The sequence below is a fragment of the Acartia tonsa genome, chromosome 8 (genome assembly GCF_053477335.1).
Source record: "Acartia tonsa isolate MP-2025a chromosome 8, ASM5347733v1, whole genome shotgun sequence".
NCBI classification, from domain to species: domain Eukaryota; kingdom Metazoa; phylum Arthropoda; class Copepoda; order Calanoida; family Acartiidae; genus Acartia; species Acartia tonsa.
The window spans coordinates 7644980-7665721 of record NC_137267.1 but is presented as its reverse complement, the minus strand read 5'-3'; the positions used below and the strand labels follow the sequence as shown (position 1 = coordinate 7665721).

Genomic DNA, 20742 nt, shown 5'->3' with positions numbered 1-20742 from the left:
CGCTTTAGATATTTAAATCATAGATTAACCAAACAAATATAAGATCAAATAGGATATAAAATTTTGTATTTTTACTAAAAAGATGCATAAAATAAGTTAAAATCATAATAAAATATTATATCTGGTTTGGTGGTGTGCTGTGTAGTCGGTTGGTCTTGCTAAGTTGGTTAGACCTGAAACAAAATCATATCATATAAAGCGGTGAGAAATTTTGTATTTTTGTCAAGATCTCGCTAACCACTGAACCTATTGGTATGATTATGGGCTATATTATCAGTCTTAGAGTTTTTTAGGTTATTTCTCTATCTCAAAAGATATATGCATGATACTAGACAAAATTAGGTGAGGTTAAGATTGATTCAAAAGTATTCCTTTGAATTTGGACTGGAATAGTATATCCTATAATAAAAAGTAGTAAAGTTTATTTGTGTAAAGCTTAAGATTTCGATATCAACTGAGCTGAAGTAGTTTTCCTTTTTTATGGGAGCTTCTCATAGGTTTTTTTTTTTTGGGGGGGGTAAGTTATTTTTTTGCCCCTTTAAAAGAGCCCTAGATGCTAGAGGCACAAAGCTAGTATTATTGAAGAATCAAGATTTTTGTTGGTTAGTCCACTGAACCGTTTGGATTGTGTATTTTAGAGAAGATTCATATAGGTTTTAGGATCTACATATAAAAATGAAAGAAAAAATTACCTTTATTAAAATCAACCCCATCTGTTATTATTATTATTCCAGTTGAAGCTTGCTTGGTTGTTCATGTTAGTGTTTGTCCTTGTGTTCATGTTCATGTTTGTCCCCGTGTTCATGTTGGCTCTGTTCATGTTCATGTTTGTCCCCGTGTTCATGTTCAAATTGGCTCTGTTTGAATTTGCCAAGTTGATGTTATTGCTGGCTGTAGGCAAGGCATTCTGATTGGTCCCAATATTTGAGTTCATGTTCCAAGTTTGAGCCCTTAAAGATATGTACATTGTAAAGATTATATGTTTCTCAAAGGGATAGTTGCATGAAGTGCATTTAACGAGTTTGATTAACAAGAATACCATCTAACATATATAGTTTTGTATTACAATAAATAGCAATCATTAAGGCACCACCAAAGTAGTCCTCAAGCTGGACTAGAAAAAGGACAGCATAAAAGTTGCATATATCCAAAAAAATATGATTTTCAAGTCTTGATATTTTTAAAACTTCCAGGTAGAATATTGTTTATGTTCAAAAGATGTAGTTTAAACTATTGAACAGAAAAAAATATGCATTTCCCCAAATTTAAGTTTAAATGCACTTCGTGCTACTACCCCTTTTTGTTTTAATTCTTAAATTTAAGACAACAACAAAAAAAGAGAAATGAAATTCTATGCACAGGGAAAGAATATTTAATTCCTTGTTTCTTGGCCCTTGTCGGATTTAAAGGGGGAAGGCGGATGTGCCACTTTTTTAAAACCATAAGTAAAACTTGCACGATCTCAGCCCATAAAAAAAGTTAGGTATAACTCTAAAATTCGGCACAGCAGTTGCTTTTGTGGAGAACAATATGGAACTGTGAAGAAACGGCGGCGGAACTGCCGCTCCCGCCGTTTTTATGGGCTGAGATCATGCACGTTTTACTTATGGTTTCAAAAAGTGGCACATCCGTCTCCCCTCTTTAATATAAAAAAAAATATTTAGTAGAGTAAAAAATTGTTACCTCTGATTTTGGAACTGGTTGTTAGCCACAGTATTCCTAAAATTATTCTGAACAGGAGAAGTTTGTTGAAAGCGTTGATTCCCTGAGAACTGATTTTGAGCAGCTTGTTGAGGTTGTTGTGGCACTGATTGTTGCTGAAAGAAATCCGCAAAATTCTTTATATTATTTCCCTCTGTTGGTGGCAGATACATATCATACATATCATTCCCATCGTCCTGGTTTCCTGCTGGTTGTTGCAATTTTTGAAAATTATTTTGCACTAAATTTTCTGATACAGAATCTTCAGTTTCAGTTTGCCCAAAATGACTTTGAATGTCGAAAAAATCCGGTTCCTCAAATGAAGGCCTGTAATGGCCCGAAGGTGGTACTATTCTGCCTGGACCTGTAAAGGCTGGAGGGCGACCAGGTGCAGTTGGAACAGTAGTTCCTGGTTGGAAATTTTTATTCACTGCAAGATTTGAAAATAGGTTGTTACGAATAGGTTGCTGGAAGTTGAGTGCTGGCTGATTGTAGACAGTGGCTGCTGGAGTAGGAGATGTAGAACTACTTGATTGTGCTGGTGGTGTTGATTGTGAAGTTGGCTGCATTGGCCTGGAAGGTTGTGAAGGCAGTTGGGAGGGATTTATAGGAAGTGGCCGGAATGAAGGCATCTGACGAGCTTGATAAGGCAACAAAGATGGATTCAAAGATACTGGACGAGAAGGTTGAACTTGAGGAGATGATGGTTGATTGGTAGGGTGCATTGGAGGATAATTAGGTACTGGAGGAGAAATCTTGGCTGGAACATTTACAGGTATTGGAGATCTATATTGTGCTGGAGGCTGTGGCAATGGATTTGTTGAAACTGAAGGAGGATTTGTTGTTACTGGCTTTTCATAACTTTGCAATGCTGGAGTAACTGTCAAGGGAATTTCAAAGAGTTCATATTCTTCCTCATTTTCATCATCAACATTATCATTTACATTCTTGGGTGGTGGGGTAACTTCCAATGGGATTTTAAACACTTCATAATCATCCCCATCATTTTTGGGATTTTGAAGTTTGGCAAGGACTGGTGGCAAAACAGGTTTGGCTCCTGGATATTTGTGGTTTTGAGGGGTTGGTGCAACTTGTAAAGGAATTTTAAATATTTCATATTCATCCTCATTTTCATCATCAGTAACATAAGTAGGTTTAACATTAACCTTAGCATTTACATTATTGAGTGGTGGAGTCACTTCCAATGGGATTTTAAACACTTCATAATCATCCTCATAAGTTTTGGAATACGGAGGTTTGGCAAGGACTGGTGGCAAAGCAGGTTTAGCTCCTTGAACTTTGGATTTTGGAGGGGTGGGTGCATATTGTAAAGGAATTTTAAACAATTCAAAATCATCCTCATCTTCATTGTTATCATTGAAAATGGATGATGGGAACATATCATAACTATCTTCATTCTCATACTCATACTCATCATCTGGATCTTCATACACAGGTGGAAGAATGATGGGTGGATGTTTATCAGCTATCTTCTTATCCTTGTGGTTACCCTCAGAAGGCAAGAAAACTGGAGGAAGAATAACTGGTGGTAAATCTTCTTTTTTAGTCTTTATAGGTTTTGTTGGTTGAGGCTTTGGTTTTGGTGCCTGTGGTTTGGAATTTGGGGCCTTTTTATTTTCGGCATCCATTGTACTATAGAATTGCTCATCATAAGTACCTATCTCAAAGTCTTCATCATATAAATCCTCAAAAAAGTCCATTTCCCCACCAGGAGAGCTGTAATCAAAATCTCCATCAATTGGAAGAAGTTCCTCATAGAATATTTCAGGTTCAGGTTCTGGAATAGGCATCGAAGAGTATTCAACTAAAATATATAGAAAAATTTATTAGCTATCTTCATAAAGGGCTGGGGGGGGGGGGGGTTAATGCAACCATCTCGTAATCAATGCGCAAATGGCACCTAGAATCCGAATTGCGTTAGGAAACTTGGCATAAGTAATCCTTGGTATGTCTATTTTACCAAAATCGAACAAAAAGTTGGAAAAGTAACGGCTAGCGGCCCGGCTCAGCCGTTTAGCTGTTTGTTATTTTTAGGGCAAATCTATCATCAATTAAGTAGTAATCAACTTGTTGAAACATATTTTTGCTTAAAATCATGTAATACCAAAAACATTTAAGGATTTGCCCTGAAAATAGCCAAAAAAAAAAATGGCTAAACGGCTGAGCCGCCAGCCTTTAGCCGTTACTTTTCCCACTTTTGTTCAATTTTGGGGGGAAAAAAGACCTACCAAGGATTACTCATGCTAAGTTTCATAACAAAATTCGGATTCTAAATGCCATTTGCGCATTGATAACGAATTAGTTGCATTACCCCACCCCCCAACTTCCAAAAAAGGGATAGTTCCATTAAGTGCATTTAAAAAGTTTTGGTGCTTACAGCTATTGATCCTTAAATTATTTTTATGCTAAATTTTATAATTATTAACTTAATATTTTCAACTACAAAAACAATTAAGTAGGGCTTTGATTAATTTTAAAGAAGATATTAGTCAATATTCAGTACAGTTATTTTACATAATAACTAGCAGATGCGCCCCTAGAGGACCCAACATCCTCCTCCTCCTTACTTGAACATGACAATGAAATGAATGCTAAGAAGATAATCTTACCTTCAAAGTGATCAAAAGGCGACTCTTCAAACACCTCCATGAGGTAGTCAGTTGACCGCTTTCTACGCCTATTCAAATAGTCCACAACAGCTGATTTGGAAGATTTGGGGGTGGTTGTCATCCTTTCTTGTTGGGGATTACTAAAATATAAACATAATTAATTTTCATAAAAAACCTGGGCATTTTTAAAGTGAAATTTGAAAAAATAACAGCATGTTGTACAAACTCCACAGAATTATTATTAAGAGGCAATTCAGAAAAAAAATAAAATTAAAAATGGCCAAGATTAGCAAAAAATCAAAATAGACAGACAAGCATGCTTCCTACTGCCTTTGGAGATAGACATCCAACTATAAATGATATGATTTCAGTGGTTGTTAATGCTTTTGGCTAAATAAACCATTTCATATTATCCCCTTATACGAGTTTAAATCTTGTTTATCACAAACGCCAGATCATATTTGAATTATCCAGATTTAAAGTTTTTAAAATTATGTTAGGAGAAAACATATATTTAAAATATTATTAAAATTGTGATTAAAGATGAAAATATATCTCTAAAGACAAAAACTATTAAAGGGGGGAGGCGGAAGTGACACTTTTTGAAACCAAAACTAAAAGTCAGGGGGAACTCAACTAAATAAAGAGTTACAGCTCTAAGATTTGACATGTTAGTTGCTTTAAAGAGGTACTAGCGGTTACGCCCCCAAGAAGATTCTAGGGGCACTGGTAGGAGGGGGAAAAGTCGACCTCATCCCATTTTAAATTTGAGTTTCAAAAGAGTTTTAAAAATTGTGGAGAAGGGGGGTGATGACACCCTCTCCAAAAATAGTTTAAAACCTTCCCAGGACCTATAAGAAGCTTCACTGTAAAGGAGAACAATATCGGTTCAGCGGTTAGCGAGATCCTTCGGGACAGACAAAAAACGCTTACTACTTTATATAATAGGATAATATGGAACAGTGAAGAAACGGCGGCGGAACCACCGTTTCCCGCAGATTTTTTTCGCCTTTTCTCGCCAAATGCAAATATAAGGTACGACAGGAAAGTGGTAGGCTGCTAATGCAGGAGAAGAGAAGGCTGGTCAATATATATGCACTTGACACTTGCGATTTTAATATTGACAAGTGAAAATATAAGGGAAATTTTTATGAAAAATACGGCGGTTTTCGGAGAGAGCGGTGGTCCCGCCGCAGTTTCTTCCCAGTTCCATATTGTACCTCTATAAAGCAACTGTCAAGTCATATCTCAGAGCTGTAACTCTTTATTTAGTGGAGTTCCTTTGACTTTTTGTTTTGGTTTCAAAAAGTGTCACTTTCGCCTTCCCCCTTTTCAACAAAGCTTTCAGAGAAAACCAAAATAAGTAAGAATAAAATCAAAAATAAATTAATACAGTCCATGTATTCTAGCAACCCTAAATCTCTAACTTTTTGCCAATTTTATTAATCAAAATGCAGTCCTACCTTGAGGTAATTTAAAAGAAAAAAAATATGTAAAAAAATACCTGTTCCAAAGGTATTCATTATTATAATAATCGTCAAAACTATCATCTTCCTTCATCTCTGGATCTAAAAAAATTGACTTAAAAGTTGTATAAAGTTGCTACGCTTCAAGTCACCAGGGTCCTAAATGAGGGGGGACAGGGGAGGGGGGGGGGGGTATGTTTAAAGCCCAAATCAATATCATAGATTGATCTAAAGTATTTTCTAGCAGAGAATCTACTCTATAGTTTACTTTGTCTGTACGTCGCGTTCGTCATTCCATAATGCTTCCTTTCCTGTATAGAACACACTTAGTCAGTCATGACATTTGTATTTGATCTGTAAAGGTTTCGTGCTTAATTATCTTATCCTTTTTCTTCTCTCCCTGTTTTCCATGACCACCAAACATCTGCCCTATAATTCACTTTATCCATCTGTACAACATCCATGATTCTTTGTTGTTCTTTGCTTAATAAGGATGTTGTCATCCTTGTTTGATGTAGGGTATTATACTCATAAGGATTAAGATATTGTGTTCTCCAAAAAAGAGAATAAAACCTGTTTTTTACTATTGTGAAGCTATCCCTAATAAAAAAAAATCCATAAACCCAGAAATTTGAAAATGCGGATTAATAAGAAATGATTCATATCCTACGTCAACTTCTATCCTTATTATAAAGCAACAAGATGTCGGTCTGTTTGTACCGAAGGATCTCGATAACCGCTAAACTGATCGGGTTCTACTTAACAGGGTAGCTTCTCATAAGTCCTGTGAAGGTTTATATCAATTTTGAGGGAGGGTACAACCACCCTTAAAAGAGAAATCACAAAAAAAAAATTTAAAATTCGTAGAAACTTGAACGCAACTTAGACACGGAAAAAAAATTACAATGCCACTAGAGGCCTCTAGGGGCGAATCCGCTAGTTATCCCTATAAAGGTTTATTCAATTGAGTGGTTTTTACTAATGCTACTCAGAGTTTAAAAAAACGGAAACTGTACCTGACTTTTGTATAGGCCTTGTATACCTATTCGTATTTCCTATTGGTCCCTTACCAAAATAACTTTCGTCTATTGGAGGATTTTTTGACCAATCATAGGCCTCCTTCTTTGTCTTTTCTTTGGTGGGAGATTTATTGAACTTCTTAAGGTATTCTTGCATCATAGCGCTTCCTAAAATAAAATGATTTTTAATCAATAGATCTAGCAAAGATGTTGTTAAAATTAGCTTTATAGAAAATGTTTCATTATTGTCACTACTAATCTTTTAGATTTTATTAGGTTTTTATTAAAATAAAACATTGTCAACATTATTTAAAATATATAAATCCTGAATTGATTCATAATACTATTATTCATTAAACTCCATATAAATATTTTTTTTAAATATTAATGCTGTAAAAAATTCTTAATGTATGAGCGCTATAAAATTAATACCTATTGAACATACAAAATAGTAACAAAAAAAATGTGTCAAAAGGCTTTAAAATGAGTTGTACAAACTTATTTCAGGATTTGTTGTACGTGACTGTAACATAGCTAGCCATGAACTAAATGTTGAAAAGCTTTTCAATAAATCTTAAGATTACCTTCATAATCAATATCAAAAGCATCATAGTCATAATCTTCCTTCTCATCATATCTTGAGTGTATGTCTGGATATTCTGTAGCAGATACTGGTTTTACATTTTGTTGATATCTTGATGGTGATTCTGGATATCTTGATGGTGGTTCTGGATATCTTGATGGTGGTTCTGGATATCTTGTTGATGGTTCTGGATATCTTGATGGTGGTTCTGGATATCTTGATGATGGTTCTGGATATCTTGATGATGGTTCTGAATATCTTGGTGGTTCTGGATATCTTGATGATGGTTCTGGATATCTTAATGATGGTTCTGAATATCTTGATGGTGGTTCTGGATATCTTGATGGTGGTTCTGGATATCTAGACTGTTCTGGATATTTGGAGTGTTCTTGATATCTAGTTTTTTCTTCAAGTCTAGATTGTTCTTGATATTTAGACTGTTCTTCTAATCTAGACTGTTCTTGATATCTATAAGCTTCTTCAAATCTAGATTTTTCTTGATTTCTAGATTGGTCTCTGGGGCTAGACTGTTCTGAATATCTAGATTGATCTGGATATCTTTGTTGCTCTGGGTACCAAGGACTAAATGCATTTTCCTGAGGCTCTTGATATCTTGTTGGCTCTGGATATCTTTCTGATTCTTTATTTCTAGAATAGGGATCTGGATTCCTGTCAAAATATCCTTCCAGAGCAGCAAAATCTAGGTGAGACTGAATGGGACGCTTATACCTATGATCTGGGTCTAGGGGTTGTTTCTTTGTAGGTTTTGTGGTGGCTGGTTTGGCGGGTGGGGCAGGATACTCGGGAGATAGTTCTGTATATTCTGGGTACAGTTCCAGATAGTCGGTGGGGAGGGAGAGTAAGTCAGGAGGCAAACTTGAAATATCTTCATATTCTGAAACAAAAATATTTAAAAATAAGTGATACTAATGAATATGGACGACAGTATTACTAAAAAAATAAGTCACCTGGCAACTATTTCAGATAATTTAAAAGCATTTTTGAAAATCTGTAAATGACTTTGCTTATTATTATAATTGTTAAAAATCAGGAAAAAATAATAACTATTTTTCTAAAGACACTGTTAACCTGATTCCTAATCATCTAAGGAATATAATAAAATATAGGGTAATTCTTTGATACTTGATTAAGTGAAAATAGTATTTGTACACCTAAAATCTATAAGTTGATTTTAACGGGGATATAAAAATCCACTATAACATGAACACATAATGTAAGGGGGATAAAATTTATATAAAAACTTAGGATCTACTGCAGTTCACGGTAAAATATTGCTGGTAACGAATATTGCTGAAAATCTATGAATTTTAAAGGTTGCTAGCTTCCAAACGGCTGAACGTACAGATCTTTCCCGCACACCATTTTAAGCGGTATAAGAAGGTCTACAAATAATCTGGAATAGCCAAGATCCAATGATGCACAGGGAAAGCTTCACTGAAGAATAAACGCGTAAAATAGGCCTTATTCGCGCATTTCTCTACACTGCGAGATAATTATGCATTATTGATTTATGGCTATTCCAGATTATTTGTAGGACTTCTTATGCCGCTTAAAACAGTGTGCGGGCATGATATGTATGTTCAGCCGTTTGGCTGCTAGAAGCCTTTTAAATTCATAGATTTTTAGCAATATTCGTTACCAGCAATATTTTACCGTGAACTGCAGTAGATCCAAAACTTACAATATAAGGGGAAGGGGGCATTAATGCTTTTTGCTTTAAAGTTAGGAGATTTAAACAGCGGCAAAATCACAGCTTCAAATTCTACCCTATTAATGCAACTGCGTTCTACTCCAGTTTAAAAGTTTTTGGAACACATAACTTTGCCCCCCCCCCCCCCTCCCTTTTTATACCTGAATGCTCCATTTCCTCCATATACTTTTCAAAGCCCGCTTCATAGTCACCTCCTTCCTTAAGCTTTGGACTATTCCATTCTGGCGCATAGATTTCCCCTTCCTCTGAGTCTGGGCCATTCCATCCTGGCTCATAAACACCACCTTCCTCAAGGTTTGGGCTTGCCCATTCTATTTCCTCCGCCTTTGAAAGGAACATCCATGTTATTTAGTTCATACGACTGGACACAATTAAAAATGGAGTAAACGAAATTTTCTAATTGGGAATCTTCACAAAAATTAAATAGTCTAAATTAAAAAGCAAAGAAAAAAATGTTGAAGGAAAAAATAAACAATAACCAATTTACAAAATTTGTGTGAGTTAGTTGTTGATTCCAACTCATTACCTATTCTTGCGTCAAGTGAGACTTGGAATTATAGAGTAGCTTTACTGCTGATATCTATAATGCAAAGTATCTTGATGTCTGTCTGTCCGTCCATCCGTTCGTCCCTTAAGATCTTGGTAACCACTTAACCGATAGGATTCTACTCTTCAGGGTATATACCTATTGGTCATGTGATGGTTTCAAGCTATTATCTAGGGGGATGGGACAGCCCAACCAACACCCCCCCCCCAAAAAAAAAAAGAATTCCCTTAAAATTAAATTAAAAATGGGGGTTGACTAACCAGTCCACCCCCCACCCCATTTCTGTTTAAATCCTAAATACAAACAATTTAGTTGATCAAACCTCTTGGGGCAAAGTCTCTAGAGGCTAAGGGCGAAGCCTCTATACTAGTATTATATATAGTGTTCCTTTTCCTGGGGCATATCGTATTTAGAGTGGGTATCAGAGTACGAGATCTTGTAATAGCCATCATCATCAGAATCATACACATCTGTTATCCTAAACAAGGATGACAACAACCATAAAAGCGAAGCTCTGAAACGGTAGGACAAACGGACATTGACACTTGTATAGTGTCAGTACTGAATAATCAGAATATAAATGTATAAGAGTTAAAGCAAAATTGTAAGTAAATTTTATGAAAAACTTCTTGATACAGGATAATCTTTATGGACATACTTACATTTTTAGAGACTTGATTATAGAGTTGCTTCTCTTATGATATTGTACTTTGCTGTCCCAGGAATCAGTATACCAAAAATCAGATCAATCGGATAATTAGATCACCTATTGTTTTTTAAAAAGTAAAAAAACAACATGTTTAAAATGGACGTACGGACGTTATGATAATGATTATAGAGTTGCTAAGCTTTCTAAATCCTACCTAACTACTACAGGAATCATCCTGCAAAATTTGAAATCGATAGGACAATTCTAACCTATTTTAATCAACGAAAAGAGCTATCTCTCTGTGACAGACGGACGTACGGACGGACGGACCGACACTATTTATAGAAAAGCTTCGCTTTTAAAAGTATTAACTTAAGTGTGTATTCATGGACGACCAAGGGAGGGGAAGAAAGGGTCTTTTTAACCACCCCCATTAACACTTGAAACATCTAATATCATTTCTCGTGGATGAAAACTCGTACAAATAGATTGAAAGATTTTTTGTTAAAATCTAGAATAGATTTATTAGAGACACATTATTTTAAAAATAAAATCCAAATTTTTTTTAGGCATATGACCAAAAACTCGATCTAAAGATATGGGGAAATAAGTAAAATATATGAAAATAGACAAAAACCTGCAGAAAGGCAATTTGAACGCCATGGATGTTTTCTTAAAACGACGAGAAATTTAATTTTTAAATTTTTTAAATCGAACCCATAAAAACCAAAGATATGGGGGGAAATGTGAAAAATATAAAAATAGCCAAAAACCTGCTAAAAATAAGTTAAACCGCAATGGATGTTTTATAGTTAATTATGCCCCTTAATGGTGGAAATGTTTCAGACTTTTATCTTTTATAGGAGCCGAGATTCAGACATACTTACAGAGGGACATTTCAAATTATAGAATAGCTTCGCTACTAAAAATTACTATGTCAGAACTAAATAATCATAATATAAATGTATAAGAGTCAAAGCAAAATTGTAAGTAAATTTGTTGAAAAACTGTTTGATTCATGATAATGTTTATGAACATACTTACATTTTTAGGACTTGATTATAGAGTTGCTTCGCTTATTACATTATACTTTGTTGTCCCAGGAATAAATATACCAAAAAACAGATCAATCGGATGATTAGATCACATAAAAATTTGTTGTTAAAAAAGTAAAATAATCAACATGTTTAAAATGGACGTAGGGATTATAGAGTTGCTACGCTTTCTAAATCGTACCTAACTATTAAAGGAATCACCATGCAAAATTTGAAATCGATAGGACAGTTCTAACATGCCTAAATTAACGAAAAAAGCTATCCGTTACGGACGGACCCTAATTATAGAAAAGCTTCGCTATTAAAAAGTGTTTACTTACCCTGGTCTTGGAGCTGGACCACAATATATCTAAAAATAAATAAAACTTTAGAAAGGGGGAGGTAGGTTGTGCTAAAACTCCGTAAAGGTGTGAGTTTTAAGGCCTAAAAACATTAGTAGAACGATAATATTCACTACATTAAATATATAATAAAAAAAATTGTGTATGGTTCTATTCAATAATAAATACACATATTTAGTGAATATTATCGTTCTACTACTGTTTTTAAGACTTAAAACTCACACCTTTACGGAATTTTAGCACAACCTACCTACCCCTTATTGCTGTTGACATAAATCATTAGGTTGTCTGTTCCTTAACTATTTTCGTCCCTTAGGCTATAGGATGCTTTCCCGAAAAGTGCCTGTCGAACAATATCTCCGTAACCACACACACACACACACACACAACACTGAATTCCCACCTATTTTAAAAATAAATTGAAAATAAAGAAGAAGGTGTGCTTTTTTATCTAAGCCTAACCCCTTGGAGGCAAAAAGGCTTACCTGTGGGGCTATCCATGCAGTACCCAATATAACCTTGCCTAACCTAACCTGTACGTACAAAATACTTTGATTTCGGATAGGACAAAAAAGGGGAAAGAAAATATTATTTTTATGATTTTTAGCTTTTTATGTAATCTGAGACAGACAGAGAAAATAAGCTTAAGAAAATTAGTTCGTTGTCTTTACAAAATAATTCTATTATACCGAGTAGAGTCACATAGAATGAATAACTAAAGATTATTTGTGTAAAACATCATGTTTCATGCATTATAGCAATCTTCAGTTACAATTATATTTTAATACTGATAATAACAACAATCCATAAAAGCGAAGCATTGAAACGGTAGGACAAACGGACATTAACTTAATGTAAAAATGTCGAAGCAAAATTGTAAGTAAAATTGTTGAAAAACTGCTTGCAGAATAATGTTTATGGACATAAAATTTAAGCAAATTGGTTGAGAAACTGCGCTAATACAGGATAATGTTTAAGGACATACTTACATTTTTAGGACTTGATTATAGAGTTGCTTCGCTTATAATATTGTACTTTGTTGTCCCAGGAATCAGTATACCAAAAATCAGATCAATCGGATTATTAGATCACATAAAATTTTTTTGTTTAAAAAGTAAAAAAATCAACATGTTTAAAATGGACGTACGGACATTCTGGTAATGATATAGAGTTGCTACGCTTTCTAACACGTACCTAACTTCTACAGAAATCACCATGCAAAGTTTAAAATCAATAGGACAATTCTAACATGCCTAAATTAGCGAAAAAACTATCCGTTACGGACAGACGGACGTATGAACGGACGAACGTACGGACGGACCGACCCTAATTATAGAAAAGCTTCGCTTTTAAAAACGCTTACAGATTTTTCAATAAAATATAGGGGATTTCTTGAAAATTGAAATTACAAATAGGGGGCGGTAGGTTGTGCTAAAATTCCGTAAAGGTGTTTATTAAAATGAAAATAAAATTTACTATGTATTAGACGTGATAAATATGTTTTTTTCTTTCAAATAATTTATTCCCATTAATAGATTTAAATAGAAAACAAACCGTGGGGTGGCCAGGCTCACAGAACATTATAATTTGAAATTATAGAGTGGCGACGCTTTTAAATTCATTAACTTAAACTCAAATTTATACCTGTTTAATAAAACACAAGATAAACACAATCTTCAACATTTTAAAATCACAATTAATTAAACATAATAAATAAAAACATTAGATTCAGCTGATTTTTTTTCCAACAGCAACCGACTCTGGCACACACGTACACTAATCAGAAACCAAACGCAAACTAAAGGGTGTGTAAACAGAAATTACCCAACCAGGGTGTCAAAAGTTTACATTACATAATTCGTAAAAATCATATAACTAATCAAAAGTATCATGATCTAGAAACAGAAAGAAATTACCCTTGAAAAATTTGGTTTTTCTAGTTTAAATCATTAAAATACAGAAATTTCTTTAAAAATCCGCCAACCCCTCCTTCCCCCAAAATTAACTTGACTTTACTACTATTTGACTAAAATTAAACTACAATATGATCAATCTTTTCTATTCTGGGCTGAAGACCTTGAATTAAACAAGATTGATAATATGCATTAAAAGGAGTTAAGGTCAAATAGTAGGAATAAAAAATAAAAGAAACTAAAAATCCGCCAAACACAGCTTTAATACTGTACAAATTTCTCTCTCTCTAGTACGCACTTTCGATAATTTACAAAAAGATGCTGAAAATTTGTACACATTCTGAACATTTGGTAATCTATTCTTTTCTATTATTCACACTCTTTGCTTAGATTTTTAATCGATGTATGTACTCTTTGCATTACTTGTATCTATTGATTTTAAAATATTTTTTTTAGTGTGATATCATTTCCGGACAAATGAAAGATTATTAATTTTAACGAAGAATATTTTCTAAATGGGCATTATACTCCTTATTCTCACCTTTAAAACTCTAAAACCCAACAATATTTTTAAAAGCGAAGCTTTTCTATAATTAGGGTCGGTCCGTCCGTCCGTACATCCGTCCGTACGTCCGAAATAGATAGCTTTTATTCGTTAATTTAGGCATGTTAGAATTGTCCTATCGATTTAAAAATTTGCATGATGATTCCTGTAGTAGTTGGGTACGATTTAGAAAGCGTAGCAACTCTATAATCATTACCAAAATGTCCGTACGTCCATTTTAAACATGTTGATTTTTCTACTTTTTTAACAACAAATTTTAAAGTGTTTTAATTATCCGTTTGATCTGATTTTTGGTATATTGATTCCTGGGACAACAAAGAACAATATTATAAGCGAAGCAACTCTATAATCAAGTCAAAAAATGTAAGTAGGTCCATAAACATTATCCTGTTTTTAAGCAGTTTTTCAACAAATTTACCTACAATTTTGATTCGAGATTTATACATTTATGTTCCGATTTTTCAGTTCAGATACTATACAAGTGTTAATGTCCGTTTGTCCTACCGTTTTAGTGCTTCGCTTTTATGGATGTTGTCATCCTTGTTTTATGAAATATTTCTAATACATCCTCCAAGAAAATTTTATTTACCCCCTGACCATAATTGATAGTTTTTGCTATCGATTTCAAACTTTGCATGGCGATTCCTGTAGTAGTTAGGTAAAATTTAGAAAGCGTAGCAACTCTATAAGTGTTACCAGAATGTCTGTACGTCCATTTTAAACAGGTTGGTTTTAACTTTTTCAACATAAATTCTATATGATAAAATTATTCAATTGATCTGATTTTTGGCATACTGATTCCTAGGACAACAAAGTACAGTGCTTTAAGCAAAGCATCTCTATACTCAATTCCTAAAAATGTAGGTAGGTCCTTAAACATTATCCTGTATTAGCGCAGTTTTTAACCAATTTGCTTAAATTTTGTTTCTAATTTTTTACATTTATATTCTGATTATTCAGTTCTGACACTATACAAGTATTAATGTTCGTTTGTCCTACCGTTTTAGAGCTTCGCTTTTATGGATGTTGTCATCCTTGTTTCAAGATAATTCGGAACCTAATTTCAACAGCTTAGTTAATCACATCTTACCCAGAGTTTTTTAGTGTCTGTAACAATGCAATGGATGTAGAATTTACGTGGATATTATGACAGGGGGAAATTGTCGTCAATTTAGCCTGATAACATATTCCACATTGGTCAGTTTGTTCATCCAGAAGGAGGGGAGGGGATGACGTGCAGGGGTTAGAAGGTGTATATCGTTATTTTAGTTCACTTTATTTGAGAACATGAAAATCTGATGTAAGCTCCAAGTAATGATATATCCATTTCTGTAGTATTATTTAAAATTAAGAAGTAGCTCAAAGGACTCGAGTTTAGCTAATTCCATAGAATAAAATAATTTGATACAGTAAAAAAACAATTGTATCATAAGTGAAAATTTATTAATTTATCAAAATGAAGAATGTTATAGTTACAGTCTAGTTAAAAATAAAATCACATGCATAAATAGATCAAATCAAATTTGAAGATTTTTTTTGTGCTATCGTGTCCACAGAGAACTGACACCCCCCCCCCCCCATAATTTTTTTATGAAAACAAATTGAAAATAATTAATGGGTTATTTCATTTTCTCATGCCCAAGACAAACAAATAATAGTTATGAATCGCATTGTATTATAGACAGTTTCCGTGGATATTAAAATGAAATTGATAAGATTTAAACCAGCCAGAAGGCCTAAAGGGTAAACTGGTTTTAATTTCATGATTTTGATTTTAATATTTTATAAAAACTATCTGTAATTCGATGCTATAGATTATATTACAGTGTGGCTGAGAACAGGTTTTAATCCAGATGATATCAATCGGCTTCGAAGCCATACTGCACTGGATAAAAAAATTACTACTTAATATAATACAACTAAGCCTCCAAGAAGCCTGTAGTGGCACTGTAAATATTTTTTTTTATTTCAAATATCTAATTTGAGAAAAAATTGTCTATGTTGCGTTCAAGTATCTACGCAAAAGCGAGAATATTTTTAAAATTATGAGAAGCTACCCTGTTAAGGAGAACCCGATCGGTTCAGCGGTTAGCGAGACCCTTCGGAACAGACTGACAAACAAACATTCTGTTACTTTATTCTAAGGATTATTTCATAATTTTAATATCACAAATGCTATTATTCACATTAGATTTCAATGTATTTGTCTTCATCCAATAATTGTTCAATAGAGTCAATTTCTGCATCAGCTGACGTGGTAAAGTCATCATTACCATCAACAGGAATCAGATCTTCGTTAAGGATTTCTGTATCTGATTTTTTTATAAGATATTCTTAGAATTTGATTTATATGTAATTCAAAGACACTATAGTATATAATTTACTATGTCTGTACGTCCGTCTATCAGTATAAAAGGGGTAATGTTCTATAAAATCAGTTACAGGAGATTTCATTTTTAATAGTGAAGCTACTCTACAATTAGGTTCGCTTTTTCATTTATCGGTCCGTAATCGGATATTTTATCACATACAGAATTGTTGTAAAAAGTAAAAAAATCATCACGTTTAGAATGAACGTACGGACATTCTGGTAACCATTATAGTGTTGCTACACTTTCTAAATCGTACCTAACTACTACAGGAATGTTCATTAAAGTTTGAAATCGATAGGACAATTCTAAATTGCCTAAATTCACAAAAAAGCTATCTGTTCCGGAATTACGGACCAACCCTTATTATAGAAAAGCGTCGCTTTCAATAAATTAATCAAGTAGTCTTCCCTAGAGGCATTGGTTCATATGTATCCATGAGATAGTCTATAAAGTTTTGGGTCTCTTCCTCTCCAAAATCGTCCAGTTTGGAAAGTCTGTAGTTACATCATCCAATCAAATACACACAAAATAATCTATCCCTTCCCAAAACCGATGTCGGCTTCAGTGATCTAAAGAGATAGGACAATAGCCGATAAATTGACGTACATCCCCAATAATGATTCTGTAGTTTACAATTAATGGCTGAAATGTTTGAACACTGAGCTCAATGAACAAATCATAATGAAATAAAAGTCCCCAAAGTTATGAAGTCAACAAATAATAAAACTTTATTATAAGACTTTGGGGACTTTGTCGACATACCCATGCAATTTGAATGGTTTGGGTCAATTAAAAGTTTTAATAACATTAATGGAATTATTTAATTGACACTTATTCGTGGCTTTTTAAAAATTTTACACATACCCCCCAGGGGCGTCCAAGCTTTTTTTTTTGGGGGGGGGGGGTAATTCGTGTTTGGGGGTCGTAAAATGGCGCGCGAAGCGCGTCGAAATTTTTTTTTACCCCCCCCCAAAATTTTTACCCCGGGGGTAAAATTTGATTTGGGGGGGTAATTACCCCCCCTAAAGTCTGTTGGGGGGGGGGGGTAAATACTCCCCCCAAATCTGTTGGGGGGGGTAATTACCCCCCCCCCCCCCAAACTAATTTACCCCAGGGGTAAAATTTTTGGGGGGGGTAATTTAATTATGTAAAAAAAGCACCTACCTAATCTATTAAGTTAATAAGTACTATCCTATAACCCTTTAGAAAACACGAGTTCTTAGATGCTAAGGGCGCCACTACTATTCAAATATATAGTAGTATCTCATTCTTTAGAACATAAAAATACAATAATTAACTCACTAACCAATGAACCAATATGATTATACTTTAAAGTGAAGCGTCTTATAGGTCCTGGTAAGTTTTATAACTAGTTTTGAGACACCCTGACATCCTCCCAAAAGAAATCGCCTATAGAAATTCTTTTTCATTATTTAATGAAATATTTAATTTAGTTAGGTATCTATTTTATGGAATCTTCAGTGCTTTACAATTACATCATAGATCCCCGGGATGGTTTTAGCCCTTATAAAGGCCCAAGCAAATAAAACATGATCAAACTATTAAATTTTTGTTATCATGGTTAAGAACTGTTTTAACTGGTTGGACTATATTGGGGTATAGTCCCTTTTGTGGCAACGCTCTTTAAGAGGCGTTTCTTCGTTTTTTTTCACACAAGCTTCTCTCCTATTTCTAGCCCCTGCGGGGGGCCAATTGCTTAACCATGTGGGGCAATCACCTAAACCAATATAACCTATCCTGAAATAAACTATCAAAAGCCATTTTAAAAATACGACAAATTGTCCCTTAAGGGGCGTTGCCACAATGCAAATTATGTAAAAGACAATAAAAAGAGAGAGAAACTAAAGAAAATTGGGATTTTAACAACAAATTTTTTTTAAGAACATTCAATTTGGGGGGGGTAAATACCCCTACAAAAAAATTTTTTTTAAAGAACATTTATTTTGGGGGGGGTAATTACCCCCCCCAAAATGGTTTGGGGGGGGGTAAATACCACCCCAAAATCGTTGGGGGTGCCTACGGCACCCCCAAGGTAGGGGTAATTTTTTTTTGGGGGGGGTATTGTTCACAAAATTTTGGGGGTGCCAAATGGCCCATTACCCCCCCCCCCCTTGGACGCCTATGATCCCCCCCCCCCTCTCGTTGTTTTTACTGGGATAGTAGAATCTGTCAAAGGGAGTATAGGGGGGGTATATTAGCCTGGTGTAATCTTGCAGGCAGGTCAACCTCTACCCCCCCCCCCCCACCCTGTGGCACTCCAATGGATTTCTACTTATGTGTATTTGGTGGATTTATTTGAAGTCCTAAAGTTGCTGGGCAGTTTGAATGATCTCTTTCTAGATATTGCTGTGTGGGTCTCAGTTGCCCCCTCAATCTTGGATTTAGGCGCCCTGAAAATGGATATAGTATAGGTATATATTGAAAGGGCAAAATTTGTTGTCAATCTAGATTGCTAATATGGATTTCATTTATTAGTCAGTTTGCTCATCCAGTAGGAGATGGGGAATGAGATGTAGTGGGTGGATGTGAAATATCGTCATTTTAGCCAGCTACGAACATCACTTTATCAGAGTGCATGAAAATCTGGTGTAACATTCAAGTGATAATATATCGATTGCTCTTAAATGAAATTAAATGAACTATAGTTAGAAATAAAGTGGGTCTTTACATCAAAGTGGCTTTAGAACCCCCCCCCCCCCCCACCTCCATTAGTTTTTTTTTAAATAAAAAGGTGTGGTTTTGTTTGTCTTTTTTTGTGCACAACCTCTTAATTGCCTTAACCCCGTGGAGTTCTCAGCCGTTTACGAAATTTTGGCATATATATTCTCTATGTATATAAACTTGCATAAAAACAGACATACAGCTACTTGTATATAGGATAGTATGCGCAAGTTATAATAAATAAGTAAATTAATAAGATTGAAAATACCAAACATCTAAAAGCATGAAAAAACATACAGACACAAGCCTCTTGAAGAGTAGATTCGCTGTTACAAAAGCTCACCAAAGGCTTAGACCGAAAAGATTAGGTCTGCCATCTATCTAAAAATAAAGAAAAAAATTAATATAAAAATTTACATATTCCTTAAAGTTTGATATTTTATAAAGAAAACTAGCGACTTCGCCCCTAGCCTCTAGGGGCTGTGCCCCAAGAGGTGTTAAAAATTTTTTTTGGCGAAAAACGTAAAAGGACCAAGGAAATCTTATACAAAAAAAATGGGGGGGGAGATTTTTTGTTTTTTGGGGGGTTGGGGGTGTCCCACCCCCCAAGAAAATAGCCTAAAACCACCACAGGATCAGTAGGTATATTCCCTGAGGAGTAGAATCCGATCGGTTCAGTGGTTACCGAGATCTTAAGGGACGGAAAGACGGACAGACGGACAGACAGACGGACAGACATCATTCTACTTTGTATTATAGATTACAATTTAGAATTATTAAAGTATAATTTTAGTTTGGCGTGAAGTAACGTTTGTCTTTTTAGACAATAGCGGGATAATCCCGTTGGGACCTTAAAAGTATGTTGAATTAAAACAAGGGGGTATGGAATGTTTCTATTGTCCACTGTTATATAAGAAGTTATACCATTTTCAAGTTAAATAACTTCTTTGTTTTATATAGTGTTATTTTTACGTTAATTGATTTTTAAATTTTACAATAAAGAAAAAATGTATTATTTTCTTGATGTAAAATTATATAATAGTTATTTATCGTGGTTTCCGTGGATATTAAAATGAAAAAAAAATACAAGATTAATATTTATGGATAATTATCTGAAATACGATCCTATACATGATTTATGAGAATGGCTGGGAACCGATTCTAATCCAGCGGACAACAATCGGTTTCCAAGCCATACTTTGAAAAAAAATACCTCGCTTATAAAACAGAAAACAATCACAAATTTCAACATCATAAATTCACGTTGATTATTGATTTGTAACTACCACAATTTATATTAAAAGTCTCGAGTCAAAATACAAAAAAAAGGATTATTAATAATAAATAAAATATTTGTTTATTTTGATAAACAAGGATGCCAACTTACAGAATAGTAAAGCGTGTAATTTAAATCAAAATATTTATTTTATTTTATAAAACTTTGCATATTTATAATCCTGAGTAACCTTTCCAGCCCTGACTCATGG

At 34.3% G+C, this 20742-nt stretch overlaps 2 protein-coding genes and 1 long non-coding RNA gene across 4 annotated transcripts in view; 1 reads left to right on the top strand and 2 right to left on the bottom strand.

The window, feature by feature from the left end:
- LOC145325645 (X-linked retinitis pigmentosa GTPase regulator-like) overlaps window positions 1–20742 on the top strand; it is a 39563-nt gene that overhangs the window by 2231 nt on the left and 16590 nt on the right. The gene's annotated exons all lie outside the window — the stretch shown is intronic.
- LOC145325911 (uncharacterized) lies at window positions 50–13576 on the bottom strand. 2 transcript variants are annotated; one of them, XM_080168914.1, is made up of 11 exons: window positions 13368–13576; window positions 11703–11731; window positions 10070–10156; window positions 9272–9453; window positions 7401–8294; window positions 6814–6984; window positions 5836–5899; window positions 4332–4471; window positions 1684–3526; window positions 693–950; window positions 50–173 (listed from the first exon to the last, which is right to left on the bottom strand). In XM_080168914.1, the coding sequence occupies exons 1-10, from the start codon at window positions 13404–13406 to the stop codon at window positions 704–706; spliced, it is 3696 nt and encodes a 1231-aa protein (XP_080025040.1). In that variant the 5' UTR covers window positions 13407–13576; the 3' UTR covers window positions 50–173; window positions 693–703. The 2 variants fall into 2 exon arrangements, with proteins under 2 accessions (XP_080025040.1, XP_080025039.1); XM_080168913.1 differs by having other exon boundaries at window positions 9272–9457; window positions 10074–10156.
- Window positions 18867–20583, bottom strand: LOC145325499 (uncharacterized). The gene is made up of 3 exons (XR_013881500.1): window positions 20469–20583; window positions 19599–19636; window positions 18867–18984 (listed from the first exon to the last, which is right to left on the bottom strand). It is a non-coding gene; the product is annotated as an uncharacterized LOC145325499 (long non-coding RNA).

Excerpts from the sequence above, each read along its gene's own strand:
- LOC145325911 (XM_080168914.1), bottom strand. The coding sequence starts at position 13,406 with ATGTTGAAGATTGTGTTTATCTTGTGTTTTATTAAACAG. Across the intron at positions 10,157-11,702 it reads GGTCCAGCTCCAAGACCAGG|GATAACAGATGTGTATGATT; the intron begins GTAAGTAAACAC and ends ATCCTTGTTTAG. Across the intron at positions 6,985-7,400 it reads TTTTGATATTGATTATGAAG|GAAGCGCTATGATGCAAGAA; the intron begins GTAATCTTAAGA and ends ATTTTATTTTAG.